General features: G+C 39.6%; 1 protein-coding gene across 1 annotated transcript in view; it reads right to left on the reverse strand.

The window, feature by feature from the left end:
• Positions 1–1,647: 1,647 nt before the first annotated feature.
• The window catches only part of nudcd1 (NudC domain containing 1), a 54,076-nt gene continuing 37,065 nt past the window's right edge, over positions 1,648–18,658 (reverse strand). Inside the window, exons 9-10 of the mRNA XM_034201612.1 lie at positions 5,021–5,180; positions 1,648–2,328 (exon numbers count right to left, since the gene is read on the reverse strand). Of these exons, the coding sequence (XP_034057503.1) occupies positions 2,039–2,328; positions 5,021–5,180 (450 nt within the window). The 3' untranslated portion in view covers positions 1,648–2,038. The remainder of the gene's footprint in view (positions 2,329–5,020; positions 5,181–18,658) is intronic.

Below are 18,658 nucleotides of genomic sequence, written 5' to 3' on the forward strand. Positions count from 1 at the left end.
TCTTTTAAGACATTTAAATGACCGCGTTAGTGAGTCCAACCTTGCATGTAAGACATGGCATGCCTGAGAATACAAACACTGGTGGTGAAATAGAAAAAGGTCCCCGAGTCGTTGCTCTCTCAGGAAACACGATTTCAATCACGATCCGGATCAAATTTCCCTGACCCTGAAGCCAATGAAACTCACTCGGAGGGGCTGATTACATTGAGGGAAAGAAAAGAATGGCTGTCAATCTTGAAAAACACTTGTTTAATAAAGTCCTCAAAGAGCCCACTTTGTGAAGGGATGTTGTGATGGCAGCGAGGAGAAGGGTTATGGAAACACAGGAGCGAGCGTAACTAGCTTCCATTACTCAATTCTCTGTGGTCCCATAGCTTGATAAAACGATTTTTGAGTAAAGACAGAGGCCATCCGCGGAGACATTTAGCGGTTTTGACAGACCACCTTCAAGTATTCTAGGGATGCTAGTCTGTACAGCTAATGGATACAAGCGGTGGAGTCTAACTCAATTGCACAGCAGTAATGAAATAAAAACAGAGCAAAAGCGGATTTTCTTGAGAACAACATTGACGGAGAAGAGAGAAAAGGGTGATTATCCACAGCCTTCAGAGTGGCTTAGCTGAGGAAAACAAACCGCCTTGTAAACTGGCAGCACTCGGGGGAACTGAGGACACAAATTGCACATAGTCTTCAGAAAATTGCCCGTCCTGATGAATACTATTGAATGGTGAAGCTGAACTGCTTTCGACTGAGACAACAATGTTCTTTTGTTGGTTCAGTTTACACAACAGGCCATTTGAATCCTGATCAATACCTTTGTTAGAGCAGTTGTCCTATCATTTCTGAAGATCCAAATGTTTTAAAAGGCTGTCTGAATGTTGTTTATTATTGCCTCCAGCCTACCATGAAAAGTCACTGATATGGATCTATTTCTCACAGGAGTCGAAGGCTTTGTTGTGTTGAAGCCTTTTTCAGGTATAATCCTAAGAAGACTTTCATCCCTGTATCTCCCCTGATTGTGTCCCTCTAACCTTTTCTTGTTTTGCTATTAAAGAGAATAGGAAATGGACCATATTTCACTTTTAACATAAAGTCCATTAGTGTCTCTCTTGAATCTTTTTGCATCTATTTTGACGAGTTGGCTCAAGACAGGCATTTTTGTTAACTAGATGGATCTTTAAGATGTGAGCTAATGATGCTGAGGAAATGTACAAAAGTTGAAAACCTGAACTTTTCTGTATGAACCGTTTCTGGTTTCTAAAGGCCACATGTATTGTAGTGTAATATCCTAGAGGAGCAATGCATCAGATGCATTTATAAACATACTCCAAGCATGTATGATTTCCATTTCAACCTTCAACTCCTAAAAAGCCATGATTGCATTTTTAGACCTCCTGAGATGTTAGGCTTCAGATATGATCCGTCCAAGATTGAGGCTAATGCAGCAGGAGCCTGTGAGATGAGTGAAACATGTTAATGGGAATGTATGGAAATCAATGTTGGCTTCTTTCATTCTTCCACAGTAAAGGCTGTACAATGAGCCAAGCAGAGGGATTTCCTCAGTGTCCACCTCCCCACAGACCATCTGACAAATGACTACGACCATACCTTGGTGCAACACTGCAAGCCTTCAGAAAAAACATTAAGACTGATGCACACATTTATATTTATGAGCCGGAATCATGGCATTACAGATGTATGTAATAATGCAGAGAGCATTCAAAGTTATCACGTGTATGACATTTGACAAAAGCGTAATAAAGCATTCAAATTGATGTGATTATTTAAGCATTTACATACATTTTCTTAATGATTATCCTGGAAACAATCAGCTCTAGTAAACATGACATGGCTCCTTGATCTTAAAGACATTTTGCAGCACAGAAGACTAGTGGGAGTTGAAACATGAGTAAACCAACATTGAGAACAGAGAGTACACATTAACACATAAGGAAGTTCAGATAAAACATCTTAAGTTTGGAATGATCACGCTCCGAGGGGGAGGTGAGATGAAGATCTAAAACTAAGAGTCCCAAATCTAATTATTATTGACCTTTAGTATAAACAGGTTACTGGAGGTCAGGATGTAAAGTCTCTCATTGGTTGCTCTGAAGCCCAGGATTGGCTTATCGGAGTCCAGGCTGGCCACCTGTTGCTTGGCAACCTGTCCTACTTGCCGGCCCTGCTTCCTGTTAAAGAGGACGGTTTCCACCAGCGACGGCTGTCTGTAGATGAATGCTCGGCGGAGACACTCGCACAGTGAAGCGTAGGAGAAGTTAGGAGGGCAGGTGGCAAACTTTTTATCCCGTTTGGAGGCCTGGACGTAGCCTGTGGAAACACAATAGTGACAGATAAGCAGATCTGTGAAAGGAGACACCTTCACATTGGAGTGGTGCAGGGATTTTTAGGCTGACCGGGAAGTTAGCAACACAAGGTGTTCTTTAAAAAAAAATCAATGGGATATCTCCATTGGATTAACGATTATATATATAATACACACGTTCATTATACTTACACGTTTTGTTCAGTAGGACAATATCAACATATTAAAACCATTTTTTCAAGTTCAAGCGTAAATGCAATCGTCAGAAGTGAATAGCTTACCTATTGCTAGAAACAAACAACATCACGGTTGTACCACCACGAAACTAAAGGCGTGTGTTAGCTATTGACTCGTAATTATAGCTAATTCATTGTTAGCTATTGCAACAGGGTGATACATCGTAGATTGTACAAAACCACCCACCTTATTTCAGGCATCTAACCAAAATCTCATTCAAATAAAACATTGACTTCAGGGCGAGGGCACCTGAAAGTGATAAATGCTAAGCTATTCCGGGTTTAGGACTCAGAGTAATTATGCAGTGACATGAGCAGTTGGGTTCAGTGAGAATTATGCATAATGTTTTTCAATGATTGAGTATTCTTGTAATATACTCGATTAATCATATGGAGAAACAAATCTACCATACTTGCCTGACTATAAGAAAAAACTAAACAGGAAGATAAAAAAATGCATTTAAAGCATAACGTTGATCCTGCATTTGTGTACTGTGGCTTGTCACTTAGTCAAATCGAATTGATTTCTCCCAAGGCCATAACCAAGTAAGTATTGGCAGAGGAGATTTGTCACATCTTTCATGGGCGCACCCCACATACTCAGCTCTGCTGCTCATCCCACAAATGCTTGTTCCTCACCAATGTGGTACCATTGGAAAGGTCAGAAAACAGGCTTTCCAACAGTATAAGATCTATTGCCAAAAAGCATTGTTACAACATATAAGTCATCTATCAAACACAAATTGCCTTTTAGTTTAGATTGAACTGTCTCACTCAGAGCTTACAACAATTGTGAAGTCCTCGACTATAATTATTCCCCAACATTGTCAAAAAATATTGCTGAAAAATATATATTACATAAGGCTGAGTGGCGACATTTAAACACCTAAGAATTAAATACCTTAGGTTTTGACTGAAAGGAAAAAGCTAGTCATTTGAAGAAGACGTTACCTTGGGCTCTAGATAATCAAACAATAATTGCTACTTTATTCAAGGCCCTACAAATCCCATTCAAACCTTCAACAGTGACATAGCTTCCAGTTTGTATGCTTACACACAGCAAGTTCATGTTTTGTTAAACAGAAGGTCTTATTTCATACCACGAAAACAAGAGAGGACAAAAGACGTGGAGATTGATGAACCCGATGAACTGAGCTTTGTTTTTAGACGGTGCTCCCCATCTCTGCTGAAAAACTAATTATCTTTCACTCTTATCAGATTAGCTACTTCCTGTTTGTCTAGAATCCCCATCTGACACCAGGGTGTTTCAATAACTCTACTGCTGCTCAACATTGGCATTTACTCTAATGACATTAGTTTTAAGAAACAATGTTGCCTAGTAGAGCTTCAACCTGCAGAATCAATACCAAACCAATCGTTGCGTTGTGTAACTCCCATGTCACAAAACCCAGGCTTATTAGACACCTACTCCAGTGCAAGGAGAACAGAAAGAAACTCAGCATGTCATAATGCAGCAACCTTGAGAGCCTTGAAAGGCACCTTAATACATCAAATGTATTATTATTATTATAAGTTTGATTTAAAACAAACAAGGGTTTATATGCAGAGCGGATCTGTCATAGATTCTGTTTCAATTCATTCGTCCCCTTTAGGCTACAAGCAGTGATACAAGCTAAACAGATGGGTCATTCAAATCAAAGTGTCATGATTCATCAAAAAGTCAATTAATGAAGGCCTTCACTAAAATGCTTCTTACGTCTTCACCTACACACATTGACTAACTCACGTCTTAAAGGGACCTTGTGGACCATTTGACCACTAGGGGCACTGCAGAGTAATGTGTTCAGCCATAACAGTTTCTTTAAATGTATTCCTAGTGTGAACTATAGCTTTTGACCGTTTCACCAAATATTTAAAATACATTTTATTGGCGGAATATAAGTCAGACTCTAGAAGATGGCATCAAATGGATGCAAATACAGATATAAACACTGTAGCATTAAAAACATATGTTAGCAAATATTAAATGAAGTGAGAAACGCATTAAGCATGTTATATATAAAAGTAGGTTACTATTAGTGTCGGTATTCATTTCTCATTTGCATGTTGTATTCATTTGTATTTTCTTATTACATTTGAGTTTTTTGTTTCTTTGGTGTGGTTTTCTTATACTTTATTCAAAAACATGAGTTTACATTCTGAGCGAAGTGCATCTGTTACAATAAATAAAAAGGATTAGAAAGGATTAGAAAATGTCAGCATTAAAACATAAATGGCTCGCAGCTCACTCACAGCGCTTTGACATCTAAACCTATACTAGCAGTAAAAATGTTCTGACCTGTAATATCCCCACATTTCTCGACTTTGTGAATCACACATTACGCCTAAAAACGTAACATATTTAACATACTCTGTGTTTTTAGAAAACACTATTGCAAATACAACATATGGACCCCTAAATAGAACCATCAGAAGGCGTGTTTTTGGTTTCTGATCTTACCTAAGGCGTTGAACGTGGCGATGTGCTCCCACATGTTGCCGGGCTGTTGGGGTCGAGGCTGCCACAGCAGAGCGTCCACATCGTGCCTGAGGCAGAGGCAAGGCATCTCAGAGGGGTTCACGTCCACTGTGAACAGGTACTGATGGCTGCCCAGATTCACCTGTGGAGAGGGGGAGAGAATGTCCCCACAGCAAATTAGTGAATGTACCTGCTGCGTTACTATTTCACAACTTTGGCCCTTACTTGCAAAAATGTTCCATTAATAGAGGTGAAACTAATCTGCAGTGTATCGTTTCACACTTCATATATAATTGGCATTTCTGACAGCTGAGACGTCAGAGAAATGCAGCACAGTGAAGCTCTCAAGTTTTCAATGGAAATGAAGGTAGAAGAAACCAGGATTACATTAAAGCATGGAGACATGTCACAGTAGAGGGATAAAATACAAATATTAAGCCCGACATTTTGCATAATATGTCCTCTTGCTACAGAAAAATATATATCTACTATGTATATTTTCTTTAAAAAGTTTTTTCCTGTTTAAAAATGTTTGGGTCAAATACAAATAAACCACCTTAAGGATTTAGCCCATTTAAAACCAATGCACCCGCACTTATTATGGTTTGGCGTATTTCAAGTAAATGTAATGTTTATGTGTGTAGGTCAGATTGTGCGATGTGCTGCATGCTATAAATGTGTTAGCTGTTTGCTGCCTGTAACAGCTTTAGAGGCATAGTCATTTGTAAAACATACATACACACATTGAAACATACACACATGCATTTCATGTGTTGTATACTTGTATTTGTTTTTTAAAGACCTCTTCCTTGTTCTATAACTGGAAGGAGTTACAGTTACAGTTCGTGGCCATTGTGGGTGTAAAGCTGCACTGAATAGAACGAGATACGATGATAATCCGTGTATTGATCCCACATACACTTCTCCATGATTGATGTGCTTGACATGATTGCATGTGTGTGGTTCCAGGCTATTCCAGTTTGACTCCATTTGCTTTGGAGAGACAATGACCGTTGCTCTGTCATAATTGCTCCTCCACATTTGACTGTTCACACAGATCCCTCTCTGAGTCAACCCACAGGCTGCGGGTCTGACTGCCAACATGTCTCCCAGGCTGTCCTCCCCATCTCAACACACACTCGACAGGCATTGAAAACTCAACATAAACCAGCACATATGTTGGTGGTTGACGATCTCTCCCAATGACAAGCCATCACGCCTCCACTCTAAAACTCATTTTCCTGCCACTTGTGTTTTGACTTGCAGCATGCAGCAGACGTTCACTCACGCTTTACTGGAGTGTGTGAGAGTTGCCTGACAATGGCGACTGCACGGGTCAGGATTTGTGAACAATGAAACAGCATAACAATAACTAGAAAACAAACAAAAAATGTTGATTTAAATCAGAAGATTGCTTCTGCTGTGGAGGGCAGAGAGGGTTGAGGATTTCAATGAGTTCAATGATTAGAGATTCTTCTCTTATATCAGCTGCCTTAAAAATGGCAGCCATCATGGCACACAGCTGCCATAGGGAGTATTATCGTTATACTTTGTGTTGTGCCAGGATTATAAGACCATACTTTTGAAACCTATCAATTTCTGCCACCACACCATAACATTTAACTGCATTTGTGCTCATAAGAGCATTAATGAAATACAGATGAAAAATCAGCAGACCTCGAAACAGCTTTCATATTTCTTTAAAAAAAGAAACTAAAGGAGGTTGTCCGTTAACCCTTAATTCATTGGTCAACCCAAAGCCTAACTTTGTGTTTTGGAATGCTGGTCAGGGAAAAAAGGCCACTGTTAGGAAACGCCATGGCCACTGGAGACTACTTGCAAATTGAACAAATAAATGGTTGATTTATCAATACTGAAAGTAGTCATCAGTTCAAGACGTGGTTAAAAGTTATTTCTATAAAAAACGTATGCCAGTGTAAATGAGAGGGGATCTTGGGGCAAGTCATTAGACACACATCTAGTTCTATCTTGCACCATGTGGTCCGTGTCATATTGTGTTGCACCTAACACGAAACCTTTACCAACCGCATGTTTCTTATTTGAAGGTTAACATATATTTTGTCAGTAACTCTTAAAAATCCTACAGCGAACACTATTTTCAAGATAACATTGGAAATACAGAAAGGAATGAAAATCTTCTCAAAGTGTTGCCATCTGTTGGTGGCCCACTACCCACGGATCCTTCACTGAGACCCTGTAAATAGATGTCTGAAAGCAACACGTACACTTTTCTATACCAAATTCACCAAAAGTGTCCTACTTAAAAAAAAAGGTATCTCATATATTAAAAGATTCAATGATCGGGAAACATTTTACACAAAGTAGCCTGAAACATACAACTACCACCAATATTCTTACTTTGCAAGTCCCTTTAAAACATTTAATACTAAATATAGTTTTTATCCAAAAAGAAGTCTTGAATTTGAAATAAATAAAAACAATCTGGCTTAATGACTTGACACAAATATACACTTTTATGGAAAACCTTTCATACTTTCTGAAAATCAATATCTTCATTATATTCATTTCAATCTTACAGCTATGACATACATTTCAGCACGTATTCATAGATGCTGGAAGTGGATGTATCCTCTATTGTTGTTGTTTGATATATATATTTGGTAACTGTAAGTCTGCTAAGTGTCTTAGGAATTACATTAGAGGTCTTCAACAGGGGGTCCGCGACCCCCAGGGGGTCCGCGGAGGTACTGCAGGGGGGTCGCAAAAATCTTTGGTTGATTAGACAATTTTTTATATTTCTTACATTTATTTTTTTCAAATTTTTTTCCCCCACAAATTTAAATGTCTTTAAATGCACATTAACATGAATTCAACATATTGTAGCGAACGGAGAAATGGAGGCAGAAGACGTTATCTTTCAATCAGCAATGCACGCATTCAGCTACACACAGTAGCTATCTCAAGCTAGGCACCGGTTCACTCACAGCAGGAGACGACCCCAGACCTGTCCCACCAGGCCTCCTGTATACAAAGGGGAGGACCCGCCCCTATCGCTGCTGTGCCAATCACGAGGCCGCATGACACACGCTGGCTCTGTCAGGTTCCCCGTGATTGGCCGAGAGCCTATTCAGTCCCCAGTTTACTAAGGACCCAGACACAAGGATGCACGCTGCGATATTATTGAGAAGACCATACCTTTGGATCGTTTTGTAACTCGACCAGAAAAATCCACAAGCACAAGAGAGATACCATCCACCTCAGAAACCACCAGTGAACATGCAAGTGGCGAGGCGGAACCTGCTGCTGATGTAGCAGCTAATAAGGGTAAGCGCAAACGAGAGAAGACCCGAAAATATGCAGATAATTATCTGAAGTTTGGTTTTACCTTTAAGGAGACAGATGGCATTGAATTTCAATGTGTGTCATTTGCTCTACTGTTCTTTCAAATGAATCTATGAAGCCATCAAAGCTGCAGCGTCAACTTGGAGACAACACACAGCCACTTAAAAGACAAACCTGTTGAATACTTCCAAGCTAGCCTCAAATCCCTCCAAGGTCAACAGATATTGATCAGAAAATCAGCCAAAGTTGGTGAGCTAGCTTTGAAATGCTCTTATCAAATTGCTCTTCGGATTGCCCAGAAGAAACAGCCATACACACTTGCAGAGGATTTAATATTGCCTTCAGCAACCGATATGTGTAAAACAATGTATGGGAATGATATTGACATTAACAAACTGAAAACCATTCCAGTGTCGGACACAACCATAGCTCGCCGTATAGACGAGATGGCATCTGAAGTGAGATAGAGATAGAGAAGCTGAGGTTGGCAGTAGCATTTGCATTACAATTAGACGAGTCAACAGATGTGTCTAAGGACGCCCAGCTTCTGGCGTATGTGCGCTTTGTCGATGATAAGGAAATGCAGGAGGAATTTTTGTTTTGTAAGTACCTCCCTCAACGCACAACTAGTTCTGAAATCTTCAAAGTGATTGATATTTTTTTCAAAGAAAATGACATTCCGTGGACAAAATGTATTGCGCTGTGCACTGACGGTGCAAGAGCCATGGCTGGTTTAAAAAGTGGACTAATCGCGCTTGTAAGGGATGCGTCTCCGCATGTGATTTGGACGCACTGCATGCTACACAGGGAGTCACTTGTTGCCAAAGATATGAGCGCTGAATTGGCAGATGTCATGGACTGGGTAGTGAAAGTAGTCAATCTAGTCAAGAAGAGCGCATTGCAAACGCGTCTCTTCTCTAATCTCTGTGCTGCTGAGGGAGAAGAACACACTGCGCTACTGTACCATTCTGAGGTTCGATGGCTTTCACGTGGAACAGTGTTGTCACGTGTGTTGGAATTGCGCAAGTCTATTCGGGAGTTTTTACTTCTCCAAAAGCGCACAGAGCTGGCTGCACTTTTCAGTGACAATGTTTGGGTCACCAAACTTGCTGATGTTTTCACTGAGCTGAACAAACTGAACAGTTCAATGCAAGGCCCCAATACACATGCCATTCATCTGTATGACAAAATGGAAGGCTTTCTAAAAAAAAATCAAAAGATGGAGGGAGCGCATCGGGGAGGAAATATTTTCCATGTTTCCATCAGTGGATGAGCTTGGAGATTCTGCTGGGCTCTCGCCCCCCGTAACACGCGCAATTCTTGCGCATTTGGAGGCGCTCGAGGGACAATTTGGGCACTACTTTTCTGAGGCTGACTCCTGGCGCAGGGACAAGACATGGATACGGTTTCCATTCACAGACAACGCAGCAGACGGCACACGCCTGACAGTAACAGAGGAGGATCAGCTAATCGAACTATCCACGGACAGTATGTTCAGACACATATATGACACAAAACCACTCACCCAGTTCTGGATCTCTTGCCAGAAAGACTTTCCGCAATTGGCAGGAAAAGCTATGATGAGCCTTTCGCCCTTTGCAACAACCTATCTTTGCGAAAGTGGATTTTCCTCACTCACTTACTTGAAAAATAAATACAGGTCAAGGCTGCAGCCTGAGGCTGATATGACCCTCTGCCTGACAACCTCCATCCGTCCAAGGTTAGATAAGCTGTGTGCTACTCATCAGGGTCACATCTCACTAATGTGGGAGTACGTGTGCCATCCACAGATGGTTTGAGGATCCACTGTCCCTTCTACATGTATGTTTAAAGTTAATATCTGTGAATTATTTTTAATAGCTCTGTGTTCCATGCAAGATGTATGTTTATAAATGGCAGTGGCACGGCCACCCTGTACCTTGCACATGTTTAAAATAAAAACATGAATATATTAACCTGTGTATTATTTGAATAGCTTAGTATTGAATGTACAGTAGCTATGTTTATACACGGCACTAGGCCCCGTTTAATATAAAACACAATTGTATGCCATACATATAGTAGGGGGGTCCCTGCTCCAGCTCTCCATCAGTTTGGGGGTCCCTGGCCTGAAAAACGTTGAAGACCCCTGGGACACAAACATAAAACTCAATTTCCGTCTCTAACACATCTCAAAGGTACAATTATTTTGACATTTCAATGTCAGCGATTAAGTATGGCTTTTGAATGACTTAAATATGTTCCGTTGCCTGGTCTGAGTTTTTGAACATGAAACCATTCCCTCTGATATTCTGTTGCTTATTATTGGTCATATTCTTAAAAGGGACAATCTATCATGAGGCTTTTATCAGATTCTTTTCAGTCTGACCTGCCCTCTGTGCACAACCCAGGGTTCAGGTCCTGCCCTACAAACTGAAGAAACAAAACCTCTATCAAAAGTTCATCCGAGCAACAGTAACAAGACAAATATCAAATAAACGTATTTCCTTTTCTATTGAATTGCTTCACAAAGCCTCCTTTGAATGAGGAGGATTTCAGTGCAGGCAGCAAAACAAAGCATGGGAATCACCTCTTTAATCCAGAATCTAAATTCCTGCTAGTTCTTGTGTTTCCTGCTGAACGGAGATATGGTTTCCATTATAGAAAGACACAAACAACAACAAAACACATGAAAGGTAAGCTCAGCTTTAATAGAAAGCTCTGTTCTCTAAGAACTGAGCTTTCTATTAAAGCCTGTGGATGACCCGGACACAGCGGAAACGCTCTCATGGTTCAATATTTTTAAGGATCAAATGAACATTTGTAGATCAATTATTCACCTGGTCTTACCTTGGATTCATTAGGAAAACAGTGTTTTTGTTACATGCCTCTTTTAGCTCAAGCTTGCGGAGAAGAACAATTTGCCCGGAAACCGAGTGCACCATATAAAGCGTGAAATGGTAGTGGAGGAGCGGTTTTCAAAGTACGATTTGAACAAAAATAGAGAAATGAGCATACTGTACATTGTACAGTATGCTCATTTCTCTATTTCCAAGTCTCATGTATCTGGTTGTACAGTGTACAACCAGATACATGAGACTTGGATTGCTTGTAAAAGGATGTTTTTCATGTATGCAGTTTCGTTGTTGTAATACGTTGTACAGATTTCCTTCAATTCATCAAGACTTTTCTCTGTTTATGCTGCGAAAGAGTTTGAGGTAACACAGGGTGAGTAATTGATATACAAATAATCATTTTGAGATCATTTTATTTCTTTAATGCATCCATGTAACAGAAACAGAATGGTGTTTATATGTTTTGTCATTTTGCTGCTTTTTGTCTGCTCATTACACAACTTAGCTGAATACTCCATTCTGATTTGAACAATCTAGAGGTTGTGAATTTTCACTAACAGACCGCTGCTAAGGAGAACTAACCGTTGCTAAGGTGGATCAATGTGCGTTCACATCAATCAACAGAAAGAAGTCCATTAAATGTAACGTTGGTTGGCCGTTTACAATAACTCAGTTTCATCCGTCACTAAACACAGTGGAATTCCTTTTGAATATTCATTTTTATATATATTGGAGAGCGTTAGAGAAATCAGCAGAAAAGGAAGTCAACGAAACAGGAACACATTACGGGCTGTGGCAGTGTTTAAAGACTGGTAATGGAAAAGAAAATATGAACAGACTTGGCAGTTCCAGCTGTTGGTACGCAGTGCAATGGACCCATATTTTCTCTTAGCTGAAGCAAATCAATAATGTCATTTTTAACATGGTGGAAATCTTGTGTTGAAATGTTTTAGTTTAAGATACTTTATATTGTCTTGTTGTATGAGTGTACTTGCTGTACATAATAAGAAATCCTACAGTTGGACTCCGGCTAGGCCAATACCTGTTCCCTGGAAGAAATGTCCTGTTCCCAGTTTTTTTTTAAAAGAAGCTTTTAGCCAATACCCTTTGGTTTTTATCAAAGGTTTTATAGGCTTTGAAGATAAGGGACAGAAAGTGAGGGGATGGTATTACGCAGCCAAAGCAAATGCATCTGTACACAAACGCCAGTCGGCTGTAATAACAGCTGAAATGCCAATTATCTGTCATCCTCATCATCACTTCCGTCACGCTCCTGTAAGGCTGCTGCTGTTCACTTGCTTTTACAACAAGCGGAGACATGATGGGTTATTTGACCTTCCTTTAGTCAGAGACGTGAAACTTTCAGTTCCGTTTGACTATAAAGACATGTTGACCTTGTATGTGATCATAAATGTACAATAGGCATTTTATTATTTTCATTTTCCCTTATTTCAAACCTAGAATGTCTTTTTTTTAACACAACACACATTCACTGTGTTAAGAGATGCCGATCTTTCTCACGGAAAGGATTTTATTGCATCACAGACTGGACACATGTTTTTTTTATTAATAGTTGTTAATATTCTGGATCAAAGTGGTGGACCAAATGACATTTATATTACAACAGTAGATCAATGCGGCTAGTGTGTCTAATATATTTAAAGGATAAACACATCACTTTAAACTAATATCTGCAAATGTAAGGATTCAAACATATAATATCTCTTTTATATAATATGACTTAGTTTTACGATGGTGTTATCAGTAATCATAGGAAACTGAAAATGTCCTAATCTTTTTTAAAGATAGCCAAACCTTCAGTAAATACTGTGAAGAGATGTTCATATTACTCCATTGTAAAAAGATATTACATCTATGGCCAGTGGATATGACTCAGCCTCCCTCTCGGAAACACATATAAAAAACATTATTTTCAACCGGGATCGGAAACCAAAGATAAGCCCATCGACAAAAGGTGCGAAAATTACTAAGAGGTGCCACAATTTCGAGCTGAAAGGTTTTATAAAAAAAGGTCATGGCCCATGTCCTAGTGGGCAGGCGAGCGACTGAAGCATTAAGGCGGATACAATGAGGGTGGGAGGGGAAGAATAGAAAGGTAAGAATCCCTGGATAGACCCAGGCAAACACATACGCTCACACATGTATGGAACAAATAGACCACTGTCCTTCAAAAAGCTGATGGCACAGGTACCATTACAATCCCCTGATATAAGTGCAGCAGCTCACCTGCACTATTTGCAGAGTGAATGGAGGGAGAAACATTAAAGGGCTTGCATTCACATGAAGCCCTTCATCACAGCAGAAACACTGCAGCTTATATTCAATACTCATGAGTCTTTCATTACAAGGTGAAAGGCTGTATTATGGCTGTTTTGAGAGATTTGGTGATGGGGAATTCTTAACCATCAATTATTTTGGGGAAATGAAACAGAGGAACTGAAAGAGGAGAATGAATAGGGCTTATTAAAACTGCTACATATCTGTTTTGGAAAAGGCAAATATTCACTTATGCTTAATATGTTGTATACTTCTTGTAGAGTTATATTTGTATTTATTCATGTTAGCAAACTATGGATAAGCTTAAAATGAGAATAATTTGGGTAAAACTGTGAGCTGCATTTGGGGCCTGTTGACAGGTGTTTTTGAGGACAAAGGAAGATGGGGGAAGGGGAGAGCATGTCCTGATTTGCATTCAACTTAGATCTAGCTGCAGTGTTTGTGAGGTTAAGAGAGGTCTCTTGGGTTTCTCTGGTGCTTATCAATAGTAGCAGTTAAGTGAATACTGTTCAAACAATACCTGTGTTTGTGTTTTATATTGATTTCTCTGTTTTATCCTTTCATAAATGTAAGGACTACAAATGGCTATAAACATTCTGGGCTGGTTGGAGTAAACAGGGTTTTATGGCTCTGTGGGGGAGGTGTAGGTATGCAGGCCTTGAGACCTTTTGTTGGAAAGTGAGCCTGTTTGGTTTCCTGCTGCGTTTCCTGCTGCGTTGCGTCTCCCAATGAGATGACCTGAAAAGATGACCAGCTGACCTAACACCAAACCCCTCCTTCTTACTCTGGTATATATCCGGTGGATCCCTGGCGTTCGGCCTCTTCTTCACATGCTGCCCTCGGGTGAAAGTAGCTCTGCAGTATGCGGACTAGAGCAGGAGTAAGCCGGCATTACTCCTTAAGCATTGCAATATAACTGTAATATATCATGTTGTATTGTAATGATTGTATTGCATTGTCATATTGCCATTAAAGTAGATTATTGTTAACGGTTACTTTGTAGATATGGATTCCTTCCTGTATTATAACCAGCTTCATAGGAACGCGCGGAGATTTGAAAAGCGGACCAGTTATCCCTCCAAATCTCCAACAAAATGGTGACCCGACGTCTAGAGATAACGAAGCTGAGGAAGAATTCAGACGCTTTCAAACATCTCAGACAATCAGCAGGACTCTGCAACTTTGCAAATAAGGTAAGCAGACGATGAAAGTCGCCTGTCTGTAATTGGATACGCTAAAACTTTAGGATTGTCTGTAGGCGTTTCACAGTGTTTTTATAGTTTAAATGGAATATACAATGCATATTTTACTATGTTAGGAAAGTTATATACAAAAACGTAAACGTTGATCGACAGGTAGACGAAAGTCCTGCGTGACGTAAAATAGAGCAGTTTGGCGTGGATCTGCAGGTGTTTATTCCTGAGTGGCGTAGAAATGGTGCAGTTTGTGTGAATGCGAGGTTTGAATCCTGCACGGCAAAACCTGAAAACTCGATATATCAGATCGAGTCGCCGTTTAAAACTGGGGTTTAAATAACAGACCAATGCTAAAAGCTTAAAGCCAGAGGTCTGTTATATATTAAACCAAGGTAGAGCGTTTCCCTTTGTCTGGAAACTTCTGCTGCTGCCATCTAGTGGCTGAAAGGGGGTATCACACCCTTGAAACTTCTGCTGCTGCCATCTAGTGGATGAAAGGGGGTATCACACCCTTGAAACTTCTGCTGCTGCCATCTAGTGGCTGAAAGGGGGTATCACACCCTTGAAACTTATGCGAGCTTAGAGTTTAATCATTACATTGCTGGCCGGTATTGTTTGGTAAACTGGTACAAAACAATAAGGGATTGAACATTTTTTACAACGACAGCACCAGGAGATGAGTAAACTCAAGAATCTGTAGAGTGTAAATACATTGTGCAAAACACATTTTACACTCGAACTGTTTGCAAATGTAGACAATATAAATAAATGTTCAGAAAGAAGACATATAGGCCTACACTTGATTCAAATTTCATTACTGTGATCCGATTGGTGTGCTCTGCAGGTTTACTATTGTTCGAAGTAACAGTGGGATTTAAAATGAGAGAAGATATGGAGATGTTCTTTCATAGTGTGTGGAATATGTGATGCTGGAAACATGTAAGTATTTCAGAGTTGTGTTGGGTAAATATGTAACAATGGATGAAACAATTTTTGGAGTTGGTTTTTGTAATATCATAAGTAGACATTAATTATGTTGTTTAGATGGCATTTAACAACTAAGACAGATAGTATGATTAGAAAGAGACAGAGTGGAAAGGGTTGGATTTATTTAACATCAGTGTGCTAGACTTCTTATAGGTAATGTGTACCGGGACCTGGACTCCCCCTCTGAGTTAGAAAGGCTTTGATCCCGACCCTCCAAGCAGACAACGAGACCTAACCCAACAGGAGACTCCTCCTTCTCCATCGTACAGACAGAGAACCAGAGCTGAACCAACAACAACAACAAGACTACATCAAGACTGCAGCCAGAACTATCTCCACCTGTGGCATCCAGAACCAAACCAGCATGCTGACATACAGAGAGATACTCTCATCGGTCCCTCAAACAGGACATGAAGTTCCAAACTGCGCTGCGAGATTTGGCACAATAGACATGAGAGCAGAATCCGCCCTCCATAAAAACAGCAGAGAGACTGTAAAGGAGGAGTGCAACAACAGTGGCATGATGGGGCTGCAGATGTGACTGGGCCAATGGCTGCCTACAAAAGTTACAGTGGATGGATTCAACAGCTGATGGACTGAAGAGAAGACAGAATCAGAGGAGTTGGCATGGTCGATTAGAAGTGAGGAGGCCGGGGTCACGGCTTGAGAAAACCAGGGGAGGAGGAAAGGAGAACGGGAATGAGTGAGTTACACATAAACACACTTATTCACGAAACGCACATTTAAATAACTTGAATTAACTTCATAAATACGTAAAGACAGAAAGATTTATTAATCATTTGGTAAATTAAAAATAGCAGTAAAGAGGAAACTATTAAAGTAAAATGATAATCATCCTAAAACACACTGACAGAGTAGAACCATATTCTTCAATATTTTCATCATGTTAACAATTCATTCTTTAAGACATTTTTATTCACGTGTGAATAAAGTAGTGATCTCATTGGTTACAATATTGATCACCATTAAAAGGATAGTTTTAGGAACCACTCTATAGGACAAATCTTTGTTTGTATTAATGGCTAGTGCCAAGCCACATATTAAATTCCAATCTAAAGTGTTGATTTCACCATTGTGGCATAGTTATTACCAGACTTCGGTTTTAAATCCTTGATAAAGGAGGAAGTAATTGTTGCATGTTCGGACACCCAAGGTTCCACACACTGCTAAAGAGTTTAACATTGTTTTTTAAGTAGACCAGAATTATAATGAGCTATGAAATGCAGAGCGACACAGATCCTAGTAATGTTTTGACTCAAGATAATAGTTATGTACAAAAGTTTCTGAAATAGATCATTAGACATTTTAATTAGTAGTGGTACTCGAAGGAAGTGAGTTTTGTACCAAGTTTCAGGAAAAGTGGGAGGCGGAAGTCCCAATGACAAGTGAGAATCATCTTGAAAATTATAGTTGAAATCGTGACATATTTTTGTAGACAAAGGATACTGGCCTATGCTGAAATGTCAAAGTCTCTGCAGAGCACGACACATGGCCAAAAAAGACGGAGACCAACTGACCTTTGACCCTGACCGACAGTGTAACTTGACAAGGCACTGTGGATGACTGACTCTGGGGTGAACCTGACCAAACTTGACATGACAACCAGACAGTGTGAGTGTGAATGTATGCCGGCATGTGATCAGTGTAACTGCATGATTCTAAAACAATAACTAACCAAGCATGTTTTTGGACTAACATATTATTTTGGAGCTCCAAGGGAAACGAGAGGTTTCCTAAAAATTCCACAAAAAGGGGAAACCGCACATGTGATATTTTACTCTCACATGAGTTGGCGGTTTGCAAATGTAAAAGCTGAAGATTCTGTTTCTTTTAGGCCTGAAGGACGGAGAGGAACACTTCTTTTCACTGAAGTGTTCACTGTGGAAATAATGATAATAATGTTCGTTATGTCCCTAACCAATTACCTGACAGTTTTTGTTCCCCTCCCATTACAGGCTTTTGTTACACATGATTTCATGTGTAAAAGGGGGGAGTGAGTATAATGTATAAATGTCAACATGGCTGTAAAATTCACAATTTAAATTTTTCTTTTAAGGATTGAGCATTGAATGTAATTAACCTGCTCCATATCTGGGGATAAGATACTGTTTGATGAATGTTGAGATGTTTCTAAATATTGATTTGAATTATAGCAGGTAACAAAGAAGCAGTGGCCAAGGGGCTACTGTGAAACCGAAGAAGTTGACCTGTGATAGTGAAACAATTTTGTAATATTTTAACAGACATTAGAGTAACTGAGGTTTGAAATATAGAAAGAACATATTACAGTTAAGTTAAGCTAAAACATAGTAATGTAATGAGACAGAATTTAATTTAGACAACATCATGTAACTAGCCTGGTAAAGAAGTAAAAGCCATATACTTTATTGTTTAGGTCATTATGGGGATATACATTTCATCTAAATTTAGAATAGAAAGACATTTGATGACAGTTTGTTGGAATTCTGTATTCATTTTTTCAGCGTGATAATATCTAAGCACTGACAGGTAGAAGCAGTATCACCAGGAAATCATTCACTTTGTTAGCATCGTGATTTTGGTTGTTTTTGAATCCATAACATTAGTGTGTTTCTTTACCAGAAACATTAGCAGTTCATATTATATTTGGATTTTAAATAGGATTTCATTTAAAAATAAACACAGATGCTTGTCAGAAATTCAGAGCTATTGAAATATGTTATTTAGTTTACCTAAAGATGTTGGGGTTCTTATTTAGTTGGCACAATCCAAGTATTAAGATTCTGAAGCTGTACTGGCAGATAGGAGGTCTACAATTAATTTAGAAAACCTGTTCACAGACGGCTGTTGTTTCAAGACACCCCACCAACAGGCTCCAAGTGGGTCAAAACAGCTGAGCGTAGGCTTGAGGGAGTTGTATCAGATTTCTCCACACAGGTCACCGGCGCCAAAAGGGGGACCCGAGAAGCACGAGGACAAAG

Source organism: Gymnodraco acuticeps, unplaced genomic scaffold (genome assembly GCF_902827175.1).
Source record: "Gymnodraco acuticeps unplaced genomic scaffold, fGymAcu1.1, whole genome shotgun sequence".
Taxonomy (NCBI): Eukaryota; Metazoa; Chordata; class Actinopteri; order Perciformes; family Bathydraconidae; genus Gymnodraco; species Gymnodraco acuticeps.